General features: G+C 47.1%; 1 protein-coding gene and 1 long non-coding RNA gene across 2 annotated transcripts; one reads left to right on the top strand and one right to left on the bottom strand.

The window, feature by feature from the left end:
* The first annotated feature begins 966 nt into the window (after positions 1-966).
* LOC309856385 lies at positions 967-5,815 on the top strand. Its single transcript, XR_014307165.1, has 4 exons — positions 967-1,010; positions 3,841-3,901; positions 4,281-4,380; positions 5,269-5,815. It is a non-coding gene; the product is annotated as an uncharacterized lncRNA (long non-coding RNA).
* An 839-nt stretch (positions 5,816-6,654) lies between these two features.
* On the bottom strand, positions 6,655-12,551 carry PLAU (plasminogen activator, urokinase). Its single transcript, XM_082717307.1, has 11 exons — positions 12,413-12,551; positions 12,002-12,089; positions 11,466-11,499; positions 11,210-11,317; positions 10,724-10,898; positions 10,451-10,542; positions 10,061-10,277; positions 9,693-9,841; positions 8,978-9,118; positions 8,475-8,623; positions 6,655-7,788 (listed from the first exon to the last, which is right to left on the bottom strand). Exons 2-11 carry the CDS (start codon positions 12,056-12,058, stop codon positions 7,612-7,614), a joined length of 1,299 nt encoding a protein of 432 aa, XP_082573433.1. The 5' UTR covers positions 12,059-12,089; positions 12,413-12,551; the 3' UTR covers positions 6,655-7,611.
* Between the last annotated feature and the right edge of the window lie 10,946 nt (positions 12,552-23,497).

Raw genomic sequence — 23,497 nt, 5'->3', positions numbered from 1 at the left:
TGCTTCATATGAATATACAGCTTACAAAGAATGTTCACATACTTTATCTATGACACCTGAATCTAGAAAGGTAGGTTGGTGAGTGTTGTTGTTTTTTTTAAAGATTTTATTTATTTATTGAGAGAGAGCATGAGTGAGGAGAAGGTCAGAGGGAGAAGCAGACTCCCCGTGGAGCTGGGAGCCCGATGCGGGACTCAATCTCCGGACTCCGGGATAATGACCTGAGCAGAAGGCAGTCGTCCAACCAACTGAGCCACCCAGGTGTCCCCGTGAGTGTTTTTATCTACACTGTACATATAAGCCTTGGAGATGTTTGTAACACCATAGGAAAAGACTTAATGACAAAATACCCAAAGGAAAAGGACAAGATACAAAGTTATGTACATACAGTGAACACAACTATGTAAAAAAGAAGGAAATAGGGACCACCTGGGTGGCTCAGTCATTAAGCTTCTGTCTTTGGCTCAGGTCATGATCCCAGGGTTCTGGGATCAGGCCCCACATGGGGCTCCCTGCTCAGTGGGAAGGCCGCTTCTCCCTCTCCCACTCTCCCTGCTTGTGTTCCCCCTCTCGCTGTGTCTCTCTCTGTCAAATAAATTTTTAAAAAATGTTTTTAAAGAAGCAAATAGGAAAGAAGGAAGAAATACAGCAAAATGCATCCATTCAATAAATATTTATTAAATGTCTGCCATATTCTAGACATCGTGCTAGATTTAAAAAAAAAAAGCAATGATCAAAACACATCGTCCCTCATAGAGGTTATAATCTGATGAAAAGGTGAACACTAATCAAATACTCATGCAACAAAGGTAAGATTGCAACAACTGCAAGTGCATCAGAGAGGTGGTACTTGTTGCCATGAGACTATCGGCAAAATAGAGGGATCTTATATAAATAGAGACAGCCCAGGAAAGACTCCCTTGAGAAAATGATCTCTGAAGCACAAGGAAAAATTTAACTAGTCAAAGAAAGTCCCAGGCAGAAGAAACATCATGAACAAGGGCCCCGTGGTAAGAGAGGGACTGAGGAGTTAGAGAATGGCACAGTAGGTCAAGACTGAGAGAGGTTGCTGCCAGGTGGAGTTAGAGAGGACGTGGAGGCCAGACGCTGCCCAAGACAGCCAACCAAGAACAACAGGAGTCATTAGGCACACTTGAGTTTTTCAAAAGATTTCTCCAGAATGGATTGGTTGTGGGTGTAGGAGGAAAGGGAGTAGGGATAGAGTCAATGGGGGAGGCCAACTGGGAAGCTTTTGTGGTAGTCCAAGCAGGAATTGATGGCGGCTCAACAAATGGTGGGGGTGTAAATGGAGAGAAAGGGAGGACTTCAAGAGCTATGAGACAAATTGCCTGGATGGGATGAGGGGAATGAGAGGAGAGAAGTGTCAGGATGACTTCTAGATTTCGGGATGTGAATGGAGGTGGTGCCATCATCTGAGACAGAGAGTGATGGTAGAAGTTCATCAGGTTGAGACTTGAAGAGAGGGCCAATTTGGGGCAGGTTAAGTGTGAGATGCCCTGCAGGTGACCACCAAGAGGGGGTGTCAAGTAGACATCAGGAAATAAGGGTAGGTCTGGCTGGAAATAAACATTTGCAAGTCAACTGTTTACTGGTGGTAATTTAAGCTTGGGTGTGAATGAAACTGTGTAAGAGAAAGTTTAGTGTGGGAAAAGGAGAAGGTCTAGGATGAGGCCTTAGGGAACCCAATGTTCAAGGCCAAGTAGAGGAGGTTGATTGCAAAGGAGACGCAGGAAATCAGAGATGTTAACAACAGCTATGAAATACTATGAGAGCATTTTATTTTTACAGTTACTTTTTTAAAAATATTTTATTTATTTATTTGAGAGAGAGAGTGAGAGAGAGCATGAGAGGGGAGGGGGTCAGAGGGAGAAGCAAACTTCCTGCTGAGCAGAAACCCTGAGGTGTGTGGGACTCGATCCCAGGACTCTGGATCATGACTTGAGCTGAAGGTAGTTGCTTAATCAGCTGAGCCACCCAGGCATCCCTACAGTTACTTTTATAATTGGGCGGAATTTTTTTTTTTTTTTCAAGATCCATCCATTTATTCTGGTGGTGGGGAGGGACAGAGGGAGAGGGAGAGAGAGAATTCCCAGGCAGATTCCCTGCTGAGAGCAGAGCCCAACATGGGGCTCTATCCCACAACTCCGAGATCACGACAGGAGCCAAAATCAAGGGCCCAATGTTTAATAGACTGAGCTACCCAGGTGCCCCTATTGGGTGAAAATTTTTAGTTAAGGGAAAAAAAAACCCTTTTTATGGCTCCTTGAACTTAATTAACTTTCTAGATTTTGAGAAAAACAGTACCTGAGGGCAAGAGGTGATATTCAAAATATATAAGTAGCAGGACTTTAGAGTACCAATACTTGGATGGCAGCTGGAGGAGGAAGGGGTCTCAGAGGCTCCAGCTAGGGAGCCCTCTGCCCAGCTGTAACCCTATGGTTGCTGGATCACGAAGTAGAAAGAGGCTGGATGGCAGGAGGAAATCTGGAAGGAATCTTGGTAGCTATTTCATGATTGCTACCGATTACCATCCCTGCCTAAGGGTCCTCACCTAAGGATCCCACCAGCTCCTTCCCCCGCCATTGTCTGCCTGCTCATGGCCAACCTCCAAACTCTTTTCTCTAGCACACCAGTTTATTCACCATTTCTTCCTTTTTTTAAAGGTAATCTCCATGCCCATCATGGGCTTGAACTCACTACCCCGAGTTCAAGAGTCATACGCCCTAATGACTGAGCCAGTCAGGCACCCCTGGTCATCATTTCTTGAGAATGCCTCACCTTTTCATGTCCTCATGATCTTCCCTATGCCTAGAATATCTTTCTCCCTCTTGTTTGGCAAATGTCTTTGCATCTTGATAGGCCCAGGTAAAATATCTCCTCCTCTATAAAGTCTTCCCTGACTTCCCAAGGCAGAATTAACTGCCTCTTCATCATTGTTCCTTGCACTTTATACATACTTTTATCATAGCATTTTCACACTGAATTGTGGTCTTTGTTCTGTCTCCTTTGCAAAGTTGTGAACTCCTTGAGGACTAGGACTATGTCCCATTCGTTCTTGTACCCCAGCATCTAAAACAATGCCTGGTGTGCAGGCACCTAAAAGTTGTTTGTTTGTTTTGTTTTGTTTATTTCTTGAATGACTCTCAATGGGAATGCAAAGTTAGAAGAAGGCCTAGTCTATCCTTTCACCCAATTTGCTATTTAAAACTCAGCAACGGGGCGCCTGGGTGGCTCAGTCACTAAGCATCTCCCTTTGGCTCGGGTCATGATCCCAGGATTCTGGGATCGAGCCCTTCATTGGTCTCCCTGCTCAGTGGGAAGCCTGCTTCTCCTTCTCCCACTCCCCCTGCTTGTGTTCTCTCTCTCACTGTCTTTATCTCTGTCAAATAAATAAATAAAATCTTTAAAAATAAATAAATAAAACTGAGCAACAGTCCTGATGCATGCTACAACATTTATGAAACTGGAAAACATTATGACAAGCAAAAGAAGTCAGTCACAAAAGACCACATATTATATGATTCCAGTTTTATGAAATGTCCAACATAGGCAAAGCCACAGAGACAGAAAGTAGATTAGGGGGTTGAGGGGAAGGGGAGAAAAAAAGGAGTAATAGCTCACAAGTATAGGATTTCTTTTTGAGGTGATAAAAATGTTCTAGAATTAGTTGTGATGATGGCTGCACCATTCTGTGAATATAAAAATTATTCAATTGTTCACATTAAGGGCGTAAATTATATGGTGTGTGACTTATTTCTCAATAGCACTGTTCTTTAAAAAAACACCTCAGCAACTTCTCCCACTGTGTCTGATTTAAAGGGAAGGTTCAGATGTTTGCTGCTGGGGAGGAAAATGGACAGCCTGGGAGTGAATGTGGAGGGTAAGTGAAGTGTGTGGTTATTGTGGGGGTTGACATAAGTGGAAATCAAGTTGAGTCCTTGTGATAGAATGGGCCGCAGAATATTTCAGAAGGAGGGGTTCTGGTGAAAACGGAAACCACTTCAATGAAATCAGGTTTCAGCAAAAAAAAGGATGAGGTTAGCTTGAGAAGAGTGAAATTTTACTTTGAAACTCGTGACGGAGTATGGTCTCCTCACTTGGCCTGGGAATCGTTAAAGAGGAAAGAGTTATAATAGATAATATAGCATATCATATAACATATCCTATAGACATGGGTGGCAATTCTTATACACTTAGCCTAGAAACCCAGTATCTCTAAAGTAGGGAGCTTAAAAGGAGGGCTGTTCTCCTTTTCCCAGGTTGGGTCCTCCTGGGAGGTCAGATGTCATGGTGCTGGGTCTATGTACTCTGAAGCCATCTGAACACTGGGTCCGCCACTTACCAGCTGTGATGCCTCAGGCAAGTCACTCAATCTCCTTCTGTGCTTCCATTTTCTCTACTGTAAAGGGGGGTGATGATAGCACCTTCCTCACAGGACTGTTGTAAGGATTCAATCAGATCACATATGAAGAACTTAACACAGTGTCCAATGAAGGGGCGCCTGGCTGGTTCAGTCGTAAAGCATGGGGCTCTTGATCTTGAGGCCAGAGGTTCAAGCCCCATGTTGGGAATAGAACTTACTTAGGAAACAAAACAAACAAAACAAAAGCAAAACACAGTGCCCCTAACACAGTGAGGACGAGAAGAAGGCAGTCCCCAAAATGAGTGACAGCTTAGTATCTAGAGCTGCGATTGTTGGAGAAGTAGGTGTTCCCTGGAGAGCCTGAGAGAGATTAGGGAAGAGGTAACAACGAGGCCTGGTGGCAGCTGGAGCTGCGGTGGCCGTAGCGGCAAGGGGAGGTGGGGGTGTCAGGTCTGGGTGGTGGCTGGGAAATGGTCTGAGAAGAGTTAGCAGTGTCATTGCTCAACCCGGCCGGTGGGGCTCATACTTCCTGTTTTCAGTGTCTGTGAGCCCTGATGCTGGAACAGCTCATGTTGGAACAAGATCTTTCTTGGCCCCTGGATGGGTGGGGGAGACACACAGAGGCTGAAAAGCAACTCAGTCTGGGCTGGGCCCCTTAGCTTCACATCATGCCTTTTCTTTCTGGCAAGTTCCAGCTCCCACAAAGCCCACTAATGCAGTCCTGGGGTGGAAGAGTAAAGGAGGTTCCCACTCGGTTCTATGAGAATTTACATAGTTTGGTAATAACAGCCATCGTGTCTTTGTCTTTACTAGCTTCCAGGATTTGTGAACTCATGCATCCTTATAACATTCCTAGGAGGTAAATATTATCTCTTTTTTTACAGATGGGGAAACTGGGGCACGGAGACGTTACAAGTCTTTCGCAAGGCACACAGCTAGTGTCAGAACCAGGATTCTAGTCCAGACCACCTGACTATGAAATCCATGCTCTGAATCATTGTATCACAATAAATAAGACAACATGTTAGATTATAGGGATGAAATGCAGAATACTCTGGATCCCTGCCCTCCAGGGGCCCATGGTCTAGGGAACCTCTGAACAGGAAGAACTTGCAATCTCAAACTCCACTCAGGAAACTGACTCTTCATGCAAAGAACACATACTGACTGTATCTTGAATTTACTTGGCCCTTCACATATTCTGGCCAGTTGTCCCCAAAGGATCTCAACCAGGAGTGCTTATCAGAACCACCTGAGGAGCTTCTGTAAATTCACAAGCCCTGGCACCAGCCCCAACCTGAATCACCCACAGTCTCTATGGGTGGGGCATCAGCATGCATATATTTTTTAAAAAGGTAATCAGGTGACTTGTTAAGAAACACTGTCCAAACCCAATAACATAGCTTGGAAACTCCAGCATTTTAACATCCAGCTGTATCTCCCCATTTGCCTTCTTTTTTTTTTTTTTTTTTTTAAGATTTTCTTTATTTACTTGACAAAGAGAAAGAGCACAAGCAGGGGGAGCAATAGTGGGAGAGAGAGAAGCAGACTCCCAGTTGAGTAGGGAGCCCAATGAGAGATGCGGGACTCAATTCCAGGGCCCTGGAATCATGACCAGAGGCAAAGGCAAATGCTCAGTAACTGAGCCATCCAGGCACTACTTGCCGCCTGCTTTCTACACCCTAGTTCTTCAGAAACCTATGTTTGATTCAAAATGTGTGGTCACCTCCATTAGGATAACACCTAGCTTTAGATTCCGAGTCCCCTAATATTAGGGATCATAGTGACTGGTCATGAGCTCCGTCAACACACTGAGGAAACTTAGTACCAGCTCCTCACACAGATTATGGGAAATTGTTTTCTGGAACAGAAACAGAATGCCACACTCAAGCTGGGCTGGGTTTGATATCAGCAATTTTCACTCATGCAAATATTCTCCTTGGTTGAGGTCAGCCCCAGGATTGTTATGGGCAGAGTGGAGAGAATATGGCAGGACTTATCCTAGAGGATCACTGTGTACAGCTGTACAAGATGTGCACAAAGGCATCAGGCTAAGGAGGGAATTCATGGTTGTTATGTAGCCCACACACCAGGATGTATCTTATGTGCTATGGAGAACCTACTCTACAACTCTTCTAGTCTCTATTCCCAAAGCCCCACTAAGTACAGAGATTCAGCCCCCAAGAAACTTTAGGGTACACGCTATCATTATTTTCCACTTTTTATGCTCCCCAACTCCCTCCCATACAAGTACCAAGAAAGAACAAAAGTTTTCAGAAAAATCACATTTTATTGACCTTTATTCAAAATTACAAAAATAGATATAAATAAAAATAGCTGAATATAATATTAAATATTCAGTGTATAGGAGTGGGCCTCACCTCACCCAGTGAGGATTGGATAAACTCAGACAAAAGGTCAGAAGGGATAACTGGCCAAGAAAGAACATCTATGAAAAGTGAAACTGAAAATTTATTGCTGATCACAGGCATGCCCCAGAACGATATTTCATGGGCATGATCACATGACAGACCCAAGAGGCCCTAGGAGTAGCCCAGGACCTCTCCAGACAGACCCTTCTATGTGTCATCAGTCCATTCAGTTTAGGGAAATAGATTTGCAGTCACACACAGGGACACCAGCTGTTACACTGACAGCCCCATGCACAAGTGTGCACACATATACACCCATATATAATATTTCCTGATACATTCATGGAATGTCAGAGCCCTTCCCTCAAGTCATTAGTGTCTCCACTCCCCAAGCCACTGTTCCACAGTGGCCAATCTCCCTCAAGAGACCTCAGTTCTTTTCGGCTTCCTAATTGAGAAATTATTTGTTTCCCAACAGTAGGCCTCATGAATGCCCGCTGTTGGGGGTTCTGGCTCTCCTTCTACCCATGCACAGGAAATGGCATTTTTTTTCTCTCCAGGAGGCTTCAGTTCAGAAAAAGATAAACAACTGGTCAACAACCGTCCTGGGTCAGGGCCATCCCTCCATCCCGGCCCCGGGGACTCTGGGGACTCAGCACCCAGGCCTGTAGCTGAGGATCAAGCTATTGTCACTCCCCCTGGGGGGGGCAGCACACGTAAAAACCATCTCTTCGAGAGCCTGTCTTTCTCAGGTTCTCCCTTATATAGAGCTGAAGCAGATGCTTCTGCTGCAAAAATGACAGCCAACGTGGGAGTGGGTGGTACCCCTCGCTTCCCTTGGCTCCCTGGGGAGCCTCAGAGGGTTAGGCCATTCTGTTGCCTGGAGTGCATGTGGATCCAAGGCAGGAAGTGTGAGACCCTTGTGTAGACGCCTGGCTTGTACTTCATGGCGCAACCACTGCCCCAGCTCACAATCCCCGTCAGAGTCAGGCGGCCTTGGATAGAGCAGACCAGGGGCCCCCCGGAGTCTCCCTGTTAAGCCAAAGACACAGAAGGTGAGCCCTGGGAAAAGGGAGGAGGGGGTCATCTGATCCAATCACCCAGTCATGCCCGAGAGAGAGAGAAAAAGGAAAATATCTTAGAATCCCCAAGTCCTTAGTGGCTCCCCATTTCCTACCATTTCAAGTTTAAAATCCTCCGCTTGGCTTTCAAAGCCCTGCTATCTGCCCCAACTCTATCTACGCTCTCAGACCCTTTTCCTCGCCATCCTGGAATACACCATGCTCAGGCTTGGTTTTGTATCTTTCAACAGGAACGGTCTCCTTTCTTGCCTCTGCCTCCCCAAATTCTTCCAGTCACCTTCTCTCTAAAGCTTTCCCTTTATGACCACCTCACAGGTACTAACCTCCAGCTCCTAAACACTGATCATTTACAATCCATACCATATCCTGAGCACTGAGTTGTATTATTTTCTAGTGTTTTCCTCTTTCTTATGGTCCTATTCCCTTCCCTTCTCCAGTCTGAAGTGCCTAGCACAGAGCCAGGCTTATGACAAACGTTTGGTAAACGCATAAAAATTAGTTTAAACTAAGACCTGAGCTCCTAATTCTGACTTCTTGGGGCTTTGGCTGGAGAGGGGCTCTCAGAAGCTGGCAGGGATAGGCCCAGGAGCCCAGGGGAGATTTGGGGGTGACAGGAAGAGTGGCTGGAACTCTCACCTGGCAGGAATCTGTTTCCCACTGTGGATCAGCGGCACACAGCATTTTGGTGGTAACTTCGGAGCCATAGTAGTGTGGCTGCTGACACTCCTGGTGGGAAACCAGCTTCACAACAGTCATTTTTAGCTGCTCTGGATAGAGATAGTCAGCTAGATGGAGGAAACAAGGAGAAATTTACTTTAAGATGCATCTGTACAGCCTTCCCACAGGGACTCTCTGCCAGGGAAGGACCAAAAAGTGTCCCTACCAGGGAAAGCCTTTATTCTTTCCCCCACAGATCTGAGTCTTTACCCCATGTATACCCCCTCACACACACCCCCATCTGTTTACCTTTAGGGCCCATCACTCCCTAAACGGTGCTCCCCACTCCATCCCTGGACTATCTACTACCTCCACAGTGCTCCCATCTCTATCTCCACAGTCCAGTCTTGATCAAGTTGAGCTCACTTCCAGGTTATAACACTCCCCCAGGACCCTCTGAGCCAGCCCTAAATGTCACTTACTGTCATTCTCTTTTCCAAAGCCAGCAATCTCACAGCTCATGCCGAAATTAGCATCTCCACGCACTGGAGGCAGACAGATGGTTTGTATGGACCTGGATGGATGTGCACACTGGTCCGTGTTGGAGCGGATCTTCAGCAGGGCTGGGGGAAGAGGGATGCAGGGGAGGTCAGGGGGGAAGATCTCTACCTGGCCAGGTGGTCACCCTCTCTCCCCTCCAAATGCTGAAGGACTGGATGTCTATCCCCAAATCATTTAGGGTCAGAGGCCATCCTAGAAAGTCTGCTGGCAGCTTATTACGTGAAACAAGCCTCTCCTGTCCCATGCCTCAAGGGTTTTGTTCCAGCTGCTGACATGGGCCTTGGCCAGCCAGGGCTGGTCTATACAGATGTATGGGTGGCTGAGGCAGATGGGCTAAATTCAGCTCAATGCTCTCTAAGTTCCAGATCCTGGAACAGGCAGAGGTTGTATCCAACAAAAGAAGGGGCCCCCCCACCCATGTCACATGCTTACCGGGCCATTGCCATCTGGAGGAGGCTAAATGTTTGGAAATTCAAGGTTTCTGCAGAGGAACAGTAGGCCTCTCCCATATGTCCTTCTGCTGTATAAAGCAGGATCTCTAGCTCCCCTACAACCTCAACCTCCCATTTGGGTCTCTTCTTGGACGCCTCTTCCTCCAACCATCATCATTATGGCAGATAAGGGCTTTCTACTCACCAATATCATTGTGGTGAGCAAGGCTGTCAGCATTGTAGTCCTCATGCAAGATGAGCTTCTCCACCTCAAACATCATCTCCCCAGGTGTCCTGGAGTTACGCTTTGACCGACCCAGGTAGACAATGTAGTCCTCCTTCTTCGGGTGATTACTGTGGGAGGGGAGACTTGTCAGATAGTCAGATCTCATGAGATCTCATCTCGTCCCCTCCCCTCAAGGTGGCCTCAGAGTAGGACTTGCACCCAAGGCCATGGCCTGCACGGGAGGGGCCTAAGAGGGTAGAATTTAAGTGGCATCCTTTGCTGGGAAGGAGAAGGAGATGTGTTTGGGGTAAGACAGGAGGGTCAGGGAGTAGAGATGGAGGACGTACATGAAGCAGTGTGTGGCGCTGAGCACCCAGCAAGGACTGATGAGGCTGCCACCACACAGGTAGGTGACAGAGCCTCCCTGGTGCTTCCTGTAGATGGCGGCAAACCATGGCTGGTTCTCGATGGTGGTGAATTCTCCACCAATAATCTTAAAGCGAGGCCTCAGAGCCTTCTGGCCACATTGAAACTCAGCTTTTTCTGGAGTGAGGGGATTTTTTCCTGGAGAAGAAAGAGAAGGATGTCTTGGGGAGGCAAGTAGGAGAATGTCTCTCTCTTGTCTTCTAACCTCCCAGTTTTCCAAGGCCAGGCAGGGTCCCTCCTCAACCCTCCTGTGATGGGATAAAAGGACATATGATCTTCCCTACTGTCAAAAACAGGTCAGTGACACTCACCAGAAGAGCATTCTGGCACCATGCACTCCCGGACAAGCTGCTTTAGGCCAACCTGCACATAGCACCAAGGCCTTCTATGGTTGTTTGGGTTCCTGGTAACACAGAAAGGTTGGGGGGGGGTCATTCCAACCCAGAATACATCTCTTTCCCCTCCAGGGAAAAGTCAGCCAGAAGCTTGCTTTCCTCAGGCTATGGACAGCACTCAGGAAACACAGGGGGTGGTAGCAAGGGATCCTGGGGGGCTGTGAGAGGGTCTTTGCTGCCACCCCTCACCTGCAGTAGTTGTGTTTGCCCAGGCCCAGATGAAGGGCATCGGGTCTGAGGGCGTGGTACTCTTTCAGAAGAACAGTGGCAGAGTTCCAGGCCAGGCAGGGCCGGCCTATGATGTCAGTGTCGACCTTCCCTCGGTAAGAGTGACCATTCCCCTCAAAGCAGGTTTCTGTTGTATCTAGGGAAGAATGTGAAGATGAGAGATATTAGAAAGAAGAGGAAATTCAGACAGGCATTTTAGAGATCCTGTCAGGCCTCACATGAAGGCCCGGCAAGGAAACGCCAGAAAGGGTCTCACATTTGTGTGCCGCCAGAGATGCATGAAAGAGGATGGGGCGGGGTTTGACTGTGTATCACACCCAGGGCCGAAAATGTCCCCCACTCCACCTCCAGCTCCTGACTCCCACCTGCTCTCCCACCCACCCATCTCTCCCTGCCCCCAAATCTCTGGTGCCCCCTTCCGCCCAGTTAGAGTCAGGATCCCCATACCTATCTCGCAGTGTTCCCCTTGGAATTTCTTTGGACAGTTGCATCGATGAATGTTGGAGAAGTACTTGTAGGACACACAGGTTCCTCCATTCAGACAATGGCAGTTTGCTGGGGATCACAAAGGTGGCGGTCAGAAAGGAGCGTGGGAGGAGGCAAGGGGGAGCCAGCCCTGCAGCAGGGTCAGGGAGGGGCTGCCCCCTGAGGCTTTTCCAAGAGGTCTGTATAGTCAGATATTATGCAATGGGTGGATACTCACATGCACTAGATCCTGGGTGAAGTTCATGGCTTCCCTGGAAGAGATGGAGGGGAGGAGAAAAGTTCAGCAAGGGTCCCGCCGTCCTGGGACTCGAGGGAAAGGACAAACTGGCCCCAATCCCAAATCTCACCCTTTCCTCCGGCTCCCTCTCTCTTCACCTTGTTCATATCTAACTAGCCCTCACAGGGAAGATCATAGGTTTCTAGCAGGGAGAAACGGATTGACTCAAGCACACTTCACATACAGGGTGCAAGAAGGCGGGGTCGGGGGGTGGCGAACGACGTCTCTACGGCTTCTTCCTCCCTTCCCTGAAAGTGCGAACTCTCTAAGTTCTCAGGATTCCCACTGCCACACCTGTCCTGTTTTCCCCGAGATGGTCTGGTCCCGCCGTTGATGGAATCCAGAGGATTCCAGCTCCCTGTGCAGCCCCGTCCTCTCCCCCCCACACACACACACCCGAGTGCCACCCCCCGCGCTGCTCGGGATCCTGCAAGCCCCCTCGGCCCGCTATAGGTCAAAGCGGGAAAGCCACTTACTTCGGAGTCGCTCACCACTAGGGCACAGAGGAGCAGGCACGCCAGCAGGACTCTCATGGTGGCGAGGCTGGGGCTCTAGGCAGCGGCTCTGCAAGGGAGGGAGAAAGTCAGCTTGACACAGAAGCCGAGGAGCGAGAAGGTGGGCCGGCTGGGTTAGCGCGGTTCAGGGCAGGAATCCCTAGGTCTTCTGCGGGGCGCACCGGCCGTGGCCAGGGCCCCCAGGCCTGCCGTCTCTCTCCGCTGGAGGCTCAGGGGTCCGAGCACCCACAGAGGGTGCACAGGCACCGCGAGCGGTGAGTCAGGCTCGGCAGCGGCGGAGCGGGGGCAACTGGGGACCGCCGAGGCAGCCGGGGTTGGGGGAAGGGACGCCCGCAGGAGCAGCTCTGCGCAATTGGGGTGGCCCGCACTCACCGGTAGCTGCGGCAGGAGGGACACCGAGCAGGGACGGCGGGATGCGTTGACACTCTGACAATCCGCGGGGCTCTGGGGCTTCCAGTCGCCGCGCTGTGCTGCCGGCCGGCTGCGGGGCTCTATATCAGGACCCGCCCCAGCCTGGCCCCGCCCCAGCCCGGGATCTCCCCAACGCTTCCCTTTCCCTCAGCTTCCCTGGGGACTGGCGCGACCTGGACCCGTGGGCTTCCTCAGCCTTGACTGAGAGTGAGGGGCAGCGCGGTCGCCAGCGGAGGGGACGAGCGAGGTCTGCACAGAGAGACCTAGAGGCATCTCAATTCCTCACCCCCTCCTCCCATTCACCTGGCTTGGGCCCCACTCCAGGGCAGAAGCCTCCGAAACGCGCTAGAAAGACTCCCCTCCAGCTCTGCTGACTCTTCCCAGATCCCCTAAATCAGCTCTTCTCCAGTCTTTCCACCTTTGGCCCCCAACCGCCTAAGAGAGTGATTCCAAACCCTGGGTATAGGGGCATAGTGTGCAGCTCCTAGAGCTAAGCCTCTTTCTCAAAGTGAAAATGCACTTGACAGGGGCACCTGGCTGGCTCAATCCGGGGAGCACCGGGGACTCTTCATCTCTGGATTGTGTGTTCCAGCCCCAGGTTGGGTATAAAAGATTACTTAAAAATAAAGTCCTTGAAAAGAAAGAAAGTACACATGACACACGCTGGCTAACTCCTGCTGACAGGGTCTTCCAATAGTAGCTCCCCAAAATTCACCAACATAACCAGTGGATAAGACAAACCTCACGGAGGTAAGGACCTTTGGTAGTGGCTGGCAGGGGCAGCGTTTAGGCAAGATGGGATTTTACTGAGAATTTGCCAGTTTGGTTTAAGGGTGGTGTTTGAAAGTGACAGCTTGATAAGGATTGGCTATGGATCATGGTATAATATTATAGGATTGTGAGAACAAGTCTAAGGGCACAAACTATTGATGCTTTTTACTGAAATGTTGATGGATCTTCCAAAAAGCTCCTATAACAAGCAATCCCTTTATTTGCCTGGCCCAGAGTATAGGTAGTTAATAAAGAAAAAATAATAGGAAAGCCTTGTTAACATAGGCAGTAAGCTGTGGAGGGGTAGGAAGTTCTGTTTTCGCATCTGAGGAGAGGAACTGGGGAACTGGAGGACAAGAATGAGATTTATTTTTCACTGTATGCCCTTTCGTGCTGTTTAAATTTTTTGAAAGCTTACCTTTGTATCCCCCATTCCAAAAGTCTCATTATAGATCTTTAAAAAATGCATATGTATTCTAGACTTCATCCTAAAGCCTTGCTTGTTTGTTTGTTTTTTTTAAGATTTTATTTATTTATTTGACAGACAGAGATCACAAGTAGGCAGAGAGGCAGGCAGAGAGAGAGAGGAGGAAGCAGGCTCCCTGCTGAGCAGAGAGCCCGATGCAGGGCTTGATTCCAGGACCCTGAGACCAAGACCTGAGCCAAAAGCAGAGGTTTTAACCCACTGAGCCACCCAGGCGCCCCAAGCCTTGCTTCTAATAAGATAAAATAATTGTTTATCCAACAAGATTGGCCTCCAGGAAGACAGACCATGTGTAAAGGACTCCACCCGCTCTTCCTGCCTGAGGGCAAGCTCACAGAGCTGTATAGACACGCACAAGCACGCATTCCTCAGACACAGTTGAAGGAGCCCAGCAGGAACTTGAAAGCTCAGTCAACCCCAACCTTTTCCCCTAGTGTTGGGAATCAGGGCTTGGGGGGAGTCGCTTCTTTCTACGCAGAAGGACTGCCCCCCCTAATGGGAGGAAAGGGGCTGAGTCCCTGTAACTCACCAGGACCCTAAAGCCAGGCCCAAGGCCTAGGCCTACAGCATTTTTTGTTGCTTGGACCTTGGGTCTGGATCCACTTGAGAGGGCCAAGAGGATGACGGGGAGAAAGCCATCAGAGTAGGGAAGAGGAATGCTTCTCTGCTCTGCTCCTGTGAGAGGTATCAGGATGCCAGCCTCTGCTCCAGGTAAAGTGCAAGTTAACCATCCAGCTTTCGTGAGGAAGGTGACCCATTACCCTCTGTAGAGAGTTCTTCTGTGCCCAGCTGAGCTGCCAGCACCTCAGGGAAAGGACTGAGTCAGAGGTGCTATAGATCGTAGAGTGGACCTCGCTACTTCCTCTAAAAGCCTGAAGCATGTTTTGTTTGGATTTAGAACCCATTAATTGCAAATAAACGTGATCAAAATGTAAACAGAGATGTTGCAGCCTGAGGACTTACCCCGAAACTACTAGGTTAAGTATCAGGAAATTCCCAGCACACTGTCATGATTCATAGAGCACCCCAGCAGCTCTCATGACTCCAGATTACTTGGCTGGAGGCTGTCATGCTTATTCTTGAGAGCAGGATGACCTCATTTCCTCCTGGACAAAGAGGCTTGGAGACCGTTATGCAGCTGACACTCTTCTTCCCCTTCCTTCCTACTACAGTCCTTCACCTGGTGGAACCATCCAGAAATCTCCGGCTCTTAACTTTCTTTCCACTCTGCCATCTTTGGTGCTTCCTGAAATCTTCGTGTCTGTCTTTTCTTGCACAGCTGTGCTGGTCTTTCCCATTCTTTGAGGACAGGGACCACATCTTAAATATCTTTGTCTCTTCCTCAGTACTGGGCACAGGCCTTGCTCACGTAGGTGCTTCATGAGGGATGGATCAAAAAACAAGTGGGAACAGAGAGCTTTGAAGCATCCTGTTAGTTTCCCTACTCTCTTTTCCTCTTGCCATAAAAAAAATAGTACTGGTATTATTCCTGTCTTGTGCTGAAAAGCACTTTGATACAATCTATTCCTCTTTGTGGCATAGCTGGAAACCATTATTCCCATTTTGCAATGAGGAGAACGAGGTAGAGAAAAGATACAGACTAGATGAGTCAGCAAAGCCAGCACTAAGACCCAGGTTTTCTGATCCTTGTTGCCATGCTCCATACAGAGATGTACAAGAGGTGTACAAGACAGAATGCTGTGAAGATGAGGGCCAGGTGATATATACAATATTCCAGCTCAGGAAACCCTCTTGCTGCTTTTGGAGACTGCCTTCCAGAATACTCCTCAGGCTGTGGGGCCCTAGTTCCTGAGAAACCCTTGGTATAGTATGATTTAATTGCTTGCCTGAGTTCCAGGAACTAACCTGGTGATCTAGGCTCTCTGAAGTTTTTGTCAAGGGTAAGAGAATAAGGAACATAATTTCAGAACTTCATTCCGTTCCTGACTCACAGAGTCAAACCACCACTGCCTCTGTGTTTCAGGGGGCCAAGTCGGATGTGGCAACAGAGACTAATAAAGGGGCCCCCTTTCCTGAAGCTTCTCATAAAAGAGCAGGCAGATGCCAGCTGTGCAAAGAGAACCAGGATGTCCAGACTTGACCCTGAGACTATGTTCAGGAAACTGGGCCCCTGAAAAGGCTATTTTCTGACCAGTGGGACCTAAGGGAAGTTCACATCAAGTCACAGGATATATTCCTGGGTTGCTACACCAAGAGTGTTCAACATGGTACTATACCAAGAGTACAGTGTCTAGTCCCAGGTCTACCACATCCAAGTTCAATAACCTTAAGCAAGACACTTAACTCTCTTGCTTTCAGTTCCTTTTCTGCAAAACAAGGCAACACCCACTCTGCCTGTGCCTCACACTGGAGATTGAATGGGATCATGCTTGTGTGGGAAAGCATCCGTTCATTCCTTTATTTATAAATATTTATAAATACTCAGTATTTATCATGGGCCTACTATGTGCCAGACACAGTTCTAAGATACCAGACATAAAAGGATGAACTTCTGGAGTGCCTGAATGGTTCCATCACTTGAGTGAAATCTGACTCCTGATTTCAGTTCAGGTCATGATCTCAGGGGCCTGAGATCAAGCCTGGGTCTACGCTGGACATGGAGCTTGCTTGAGACTCTCTCTACAAGCCCCCCTACCCCTCTCTCTGCTTGCACATGCATGTACATATGCTCTCTCTTCCTCTCAGAGAAAAAGAAAAAAGCAGGATGAACTTTGTAAACTACAATTCCTACCCTGAGGGCCTGCCTTGTCTTCTTGACTATGGCTATACTGGTCGAGAAGACCAGCAATTCTCTGGAGTGTCTCCCAGAATTCCAGTCAAGTCGGGATGCCGTGTCCTTAGTCAATTCCCAGCAGCTGGCCAGCTGCATGTGCTGATCACACCCCATCGTACTGATTCCCATTCCTTCCCACCATTATCCGCTGTCTGTGGCTTGAAGCTCTACTCTTTTCCCCTCTATACCCAGGGCAGACGGATTCCTCTGCAGTTCTGGGAAAGAGGCCCTGAATGCTGGCCACGTAGCTTCCGTGTGTCTTCTGTTCCTCCCTGCGTTTGGCTTAGTGCTCATGGAAAAGATGCTGCTGTCACAGCAGGCACTGAAACACGATGGGGGAGGTGCTGGAACTGCTAACCCCCATCAGCCTGCGGAAGGAGTGGAAAGAGCAGGGCAGAGGAAGCCACATACTTGCTTCCTTACTCATGGAAAACAGAGAGGCCCGGGGGCTGCACCCGGAGGTTATACTCTGTCGTCAGTAATGCCCTGAACAGAGAGGCTGAGTTGGTCCCTCCAGCTTCAGTCTCTGACCCCTACTCTTTCTCACCCTTCCCTGGCTCACCATCTCTAGCCCAATTCCTAGTCCCACCCAAGCCAGCTAGCTCAGATCTCTGCACGAATATTTTGAGCCCTGGCCAAAATTGTCTTTGTCATTAATCCAAACCCAGTTACTTCCTCAGTCAGGAACTTGTGACCTTAAAGGAGTGTTGGTCATGGGTTTCCAGACCTAGATCTTGAGTTCCCTCCAAGAACCAAAGCTAGGTCCTGGTCCTGGAAGTTCTGCTTGGGTTATCATGGTGGGTGGCAATGGCTACTTACCTGGAAGCTGAAGGGGATACCCAGGAAGAAAGGATTAACAAGGCAAACTGAAAACTGGTAGGTAGGGCCGGGAAGTCAATGATGTTTAAGGAAATACTTTCAGCCAGTATATTCAAAATTTTTGCACAGAAGCAAAATCACATAACATCCATAGCCCATATGATGTATAATTTCATGTGTTATGGAGGGCTAATGAAGGGAAGTGAATCATCTGATTTCATTCACTGAAAATGATGAGATTCAGAATTCACGGATTTTGAAGAAACTCATGACACATTTCCACCTTCTCCTCTCCTATGTCTGAATCCTGACTCCTCCCTTCCTGACCAGCGTCAACTCCCACCCCCAGTCGCTTCATCTTCCTACCCACCTGCAGAAGGTACTTCTTTTCTCCAAGCGGTGATTGGTAACAGTGTGATGAAGCAAGTCCTGGGGGTCAGGGGCAGGTATGTTTCCTTTCAGAAGGTATATAGGATGAGATGTATAGAAGTCTGTGAGAGGAGGGAGCAGAGACAGAGCTCGGAGTCCTTGAGATAGGTGTGTTTGCAGAATGAGCGGAAAAACAGCATGAAGGTATTCTGACCAGGAGGTTCCTCTTTACTCTGAGGGCGGTGATGGTGGGAGGTGTGACAGCAGTTCAAGAAGGGGAAAGCTGAAGGTACCGGGCTGGCTCAGTCAGAAGAGCATTTGACTCTTGATCTTGGGGCTGTGAGTTCAAGCCCCACATTGTGGGGGAGAGATTACTTAAACAAATAAAATGAACCATTAAAAAAAAAAAAAAAAAGAAGTGGAAGGCTGCTTCCCACAAGGAGATATTATAATTTATCCTTTGTTAAAGATAAATGATATAACTGACTTGTATTTGCTTAGCATTAATTTCTTTTTCAATCTTAACACACAACCTTTAAGGAAGCTATTATTTTCCCCATGTTGTGAATGAGAAAACGGAGACTCACAGAGTTTAAGCAGTTTACCCAAGGGCACGCTATAGGTAAGTGGTAGACTTGGGACTTAGTCCCCTACTTGCTCGATTCCAGGAGGTAGAGACCTATCTCTGATGCAGTATCACATTCTTTTGGGAATGTGGGATGCTTGTTCTTACACCTGGGAATCTTCCTACCTCTAACCAATGGTGCCATCCCAGGGCAGCCCTAACTGTCTTAGTCATGTCTGTGTCGGTTCCTGCCTACTTAGGTCGAGCCAGACTTTAATAAAAATGCTCTTCCTTTTCCTTAATACAGCCAGCCACAGCTGAGGCTGGTCAGAGAAGCCATCACTGGGTCTTCTGGCTGTGCTTATAGCTATGTGGATCTCTGGGAACATCAATGGCCAGTTTTCCTTGTTTGCAACCATTATTCACCCATATTAAATGATGAGGATAGCCTAGGGTTCTTCGTGGGGAAATGAGAGCAGCATCTCTTTTAATGCACTGCATTACTTGCATTTTACTTAGCAGGGCATTGGGCAATAGTCCTGTGCATTATCTCACTTAATCCTCAACGAGGGAGATGCAACACCATCCCTCTTTATGGATAAGGAAACAAAGGCTCTGAGCAGTTAAAATCACACAGCCATGCCAATACCTTGGAAGTCAAAGCTAGATTTCTGACTCCAAAGACTGTGTTGATTATCACTATGATAGTGTTATCTCTTTACCCCTCCCCGAGGGAAAAAAACGTACCCTCTTGAATGCGTGCCCAGGAATCTGTAATAATAAATATTCACTAATGTTGGGTTTTCTGACCTTGCTTGATTATAAGAATCACCTGGCTTTGGAGTGCCGGGATGGCCCAATCGGTTAAGCATCTGCCTTGGGCTCAGGTCTTAACCCCAGAGTCCTGGGGATCAGGATCAAGCCCTACATTGTTGTTGTTGTTGTTGTTGTTGTTGTCTATTGTGGGGTTCCCTGCTTAGTGGGGAGTCTACTTCTCTCTCTCCCTCTGCTCCTCCCCTCCCCGGTTCCCCCACTTGTGTGTGCCTGCTCTCTCTCTCTCTCTCTCATTCGCTCGCTTTTTAAAATTTATTTGACAGAGACAGAGAGCTCGAGCAGGGGGAGTAGCAGAGGGAGAGGGCTCTGCAGACTTTCTGCAGAGCAAGGAGCCAGATACGGAGCTGGATCCCAGGATCCTAGGATCATGACCTGAGCCGAAAGCAGACTGAGCTTAGCCGACTGAGCCACCCAGGTGCCACCCCCCAATACTCACTATCTCTCTCAAATAGATTTTTTAAAACTTAAAAAGAAAAAATTACTGGGCTTGAAGGTTGAAAAAATGTAGATTGTCAGGTTACTTCTTGGAAATTCTGCTTCATTAGGTCCAGGTTGGGGCCTAGAAGTCGATTCTTTTTTTTTTTTTTTTTTTTTTTTAATTTTTAATTTTTTATAAACATATAATATATTTTTATCCCCAGGGGTACAGGTCTGTGAATCGCCAGGTTTACACACTTCACAGCACTCACCAAAGCACATACCCTCCCCAATGTCCATAACCCCACTCCCCTTCTCCCAACCCCCCTCCCCCCAGCAACCCTCAGTTTGTTTTGTGAGATAAGAGTCACTTATGGGGGCGCCTGGGTGGCTCAGTGGGTTAAGCCGCTGCCTTCGGCTCAGGTCATGATCTCTGGGTCCTGGGATCGAGTCCCGCATCAGGCTCTCTGCTCAGTAGGGGGACTGCTTCCCTTCCTCTCTCTGCCTGCCTCTCTGCCTACTTGTGATCTCTCTCTGTCAAATAAATTAATAAAATCTTAAAAAAAAAAAAAAGAGTCACTTATGGTTTGTCTCCCTCCCAATCCCATCTTGTTTCATTTATTCTTCTAGGAGTCGATTCTTTTTTTTTTTTTTTTAAGATTTTATTTATTTATTTGACAGAGATCACAAATAGGCAGAGAGAGAGAAGGAAGCAGGCTCCCCGCAGAGCAGAGAGCCCAATGTGGGGGGGGTCGATCCCAGGACCCCGGGACCATGAGCTGAGCCGAAAGCAGAGGCTTTAACCCACTGAGCCACCCAGCCGCCCCTAGGAGTCGATTCTTTTTTTTTTTTTTTAAGATTTTATTTATTTATTTGACAGAGAGAGATCCAAGTAGGCAGAGAGGCAGGCAGAGAGAGAGAGAGGAGGAAGCAGGCTCCCTGCTGAGCAGAGAGCCTGATGCGGGACTCGATCCCAGCACCCCGAGATCATGACCTGAGCCGAAGGCAGCGGCTTAACCCCCTGAGCCATCCAGGCGCCCCCAGGACTCGATTTTTAACACGCATCTTAGAAGAGTCTTACCACCAAACAAGCTTGGGGAAAATGTCAGTCGGTGCTTATCTAGGGAGTGTTGATTAAATTTTTTACCCGGGAAATGCCCAATTAAATCACAAACTTTCTATCTACTGGGGCTTCTACTCCAACCCTATCCTTTGAAATGAGGGCCCGTATAGAGGTGGGAAAGATCCAGGGCTGGAAGGCCAACTTTTGGGCAGAATTTCTCAGACAAGGATGAATCAAGAAGGGAATGTACACCTGAGAGTCTTGTGCAAACCCAGCTACCCTGAGGCAACTTTTCTAAAGAATCTAGTCTCAAAAAGTAATCGCTTCAGCACTCTTGTACTTTGTTCTTTTTTTAGATGCTAGTGATCAGTTCATTTTTAAAATGCCAAATGGATGGCTAATGGAGGGACTTTTCCATATAGAAATTAAAAGAGTCTGGGGAATGAGAGCAACCCTCAAAGTCATGGCAGTGGATGAGAATTTGGTTCCTGAGGACCTCAGGAAAATTGGGAGAAACTGGGTAAAGGAGAGAACAAAGCAGAATTGAGACTAGCTATACTTTCTGAGGAATAGTTCTGGACCGTTCCTTTAGTCATAGTTCCTGCAGGCAACCTTCTGAATGCCTCGATTTTTTTTTCTTCCTCTCTGGGATTTTCTGGTTCCACCTGAGTGAAACAGGGTTTCCAGAGCACTGTCCCTTGGGACAGTGGGAGCGTGGGTGGGAGAGGGTGGGAGCATGGGAACTATCCTCAGCAACAATGGGCCCAGAAAATTGTGGGATGACCATGATGTTTGCATTTTTAGTCAAGAAGGAAGCAACAGTGACATGTGACATGAGCAGACCCTCAGCTCCATGGCATACTAACCTAAGATTTGTTCAGTCTATCCTGGCAGCAGTCAGCTCATTCTATTTGTAAAGAAAATTCTAGGGGGACCTGGGTAGCTCAGTTGATTAAACGTCTGCCTTAACAAAAAAAAAAAAAAAAAAAGTGTCTGTCTGTCTCCATTCAGGTCATGATCCCAGAGTCCTAGGATCGAGCCCTCTATTAGTCTCCCTGACAGAATAAATAAATAATAAATTAATGAATAAACAAAATCTTTAAAAAAATTCCACCCAAAGTTCAAAAATAAAAGAATTAAGCTCAACTCAAGGTATTAATGTCTTTCAATCAACCAAAAATTACTTTTAAATACCTAAGGTGGACCTAGTGCTGGGCTGGGCCCTGAGGGTACACAGAAGAACATATGTGATCTGTACTCTGAAGGAGTTTAAAATCTGGTAAGGAAGACAAAATGAGTGTACATGAAACAATTAAAATGCCATTAAGCAAGATGGGTACTATTTTTTAAAAAAAGAAAAAAGAAAAGAACAGTGTTGGCAAGCTGTGGAGAAACTGGAACCCTTTGGCACTGTTGGTAAGATTGTAAAATGGCACAGCCACCATGGAAAAAAGCATGGAAGTTCCTAAAAAAACTAAACACAGAATTGTCATATGATCCAGCAATCCCAACTCTGGGTATATATCCAAAAGAATTGAAAGCAGAGTCTCAAAGAGATATTTGCACACTGATGTCACTGCAGAACAGTTCACAATAGCCAACAGGGAGAAGCAAGCCAAGTGGCCATGGACAGATGAATGGATACAAAAAATGTGGTCTATACACAAAATGGAATATTATTCAGTCTTGAAAAGGAAGGAATTCTTGTCACACGCTACAACATAGATGAATCTTAAGAACATTATACTAAGTGAAATAAGCCAGTCAAAAAAAAAAGCAAATACTACATGATTTTACATATCTTTAGATATAGAGATTTCCAAAGTAGTCAAATTCGTAGAAACAGATAGTGATAGTTACCAGCGGTTAGGAGAAATGGGAAGTTGATGTTTAATGAGTAAGATGACGTTCTGGAAATTAGTTTCACAACAAGGGGACTATACTTAACACTACTGTACATTTAAAAACTGTTAAGATGGTAAGTTGTATGTGTGTTTTTACCATAATTTAAAAAAAAATTACAGGGCACCTGGTTGGCTCAGTCAGTTAAGCATCTGCTTCTCCTCAAGTAATGGTCCCAGGGTCCTGGGATGGAGCCCTGTGTCAGGCTCCCTGCTCAACGAAGAGTTTGCTTGTCTCTCTGCCCCTCCCCACTGCTTGTGCTCGGGCTCTCTCTCTCTGTCTCGCAAAAATTAAATAAATACAATCTTTTAAAAATTAAAAATAAAATAAAATAAGTTACACTAAACACTCTGACCACTGATCAAAATTGCAGTAAAGACAGAACAGACACACTGAAGTTAGAGACTTCCTAGACCTGACCAGATCATAAAGGATGTGTCATGTTGGATTGGTAAAGCACGTGGGGAAAAAGAAGTTCCAAATAAGAGTCCTGGAAGATGAGAGAAGCTGCAATAAACTTTGTATATATCCTGGAGAATATGTGTGTGTATGTGTATACACATGTATACAAGTAGTGAGAAATCTGGCACAATTAGGAAGAGTTTACAATGAAGATCAGTGAGAACCAAGTAGAGCTAGGAAAGTTGAGGTCTGATGGTAAAAGTTCTTAAAAGCCAGGTGGAAGTCTGTACCTGATACCATAGACTCTAGGAAGGCACTATTGGTTCTTTTCATTTCTTTTTTCTTCTTTTTTTCTATTCTTTACTTTTTTTTTTTTTTTTTTTTTAAAGAGAGAGAGAGAAAGTGTGTGTGAGGTGGGGAGAGGCAGAGGGAGAGAATCCCAAGCAGACTCCACACCAACCGGGGCTCCATCTCATGACCCTGAGAGTTGGTCCCTTAACCAACTGAGCCACCTAGGCTCCCCACGGCACTATGGGTTCTCAAACAAGGATGTGTATAAGGTTTCTAGTAAAGCTGAAAATCCGTACAGTCTCAACTGAAATAAGTGAAGCAAAAACAGTGACTTG

This window comes from Mustela nivalis (genome assembly GCF_964662115.1).
Source record: "Mustela nivalis genome assembly, chromosome: 2".
In the NCBI taxonomy this organism is placed as follows: domain Eukaryota; kingdom Metazoa; phylum Chordata; class Mammalia; order Carnivora; family Mustelidae; genus Mustela; species Mustela nivalis.
This window is presented reverse-complemented; position numbering and strand designations above follow the sequence as displayed.

Excerpts from the sequence above, each read along its gene's own strand:
- PLAU (XM_082717307.1), bottom strand. The coding sequence starts at position 12,058 with ATGAGAGTCCTGCTGGCGTGCCTGCTCCTCTGTGCCCTAGTGGTGAGC. Across the intron at positions 11,500-12,001 it reads TAGTGGTGAGCGACTCCGAA|GGAAGCCATGAACTTCACCC; the intron begins GTAAGTGGCTTT and ends CATCTCTTCCAG. Across the intron at positions 10,543-10,723 it reads GGCAAACACAACTACTGCAG|GAACCCAAACAACCATAGAA; the intron begins GTGAGGGGTGGC and ends CTGTGTTACCAG.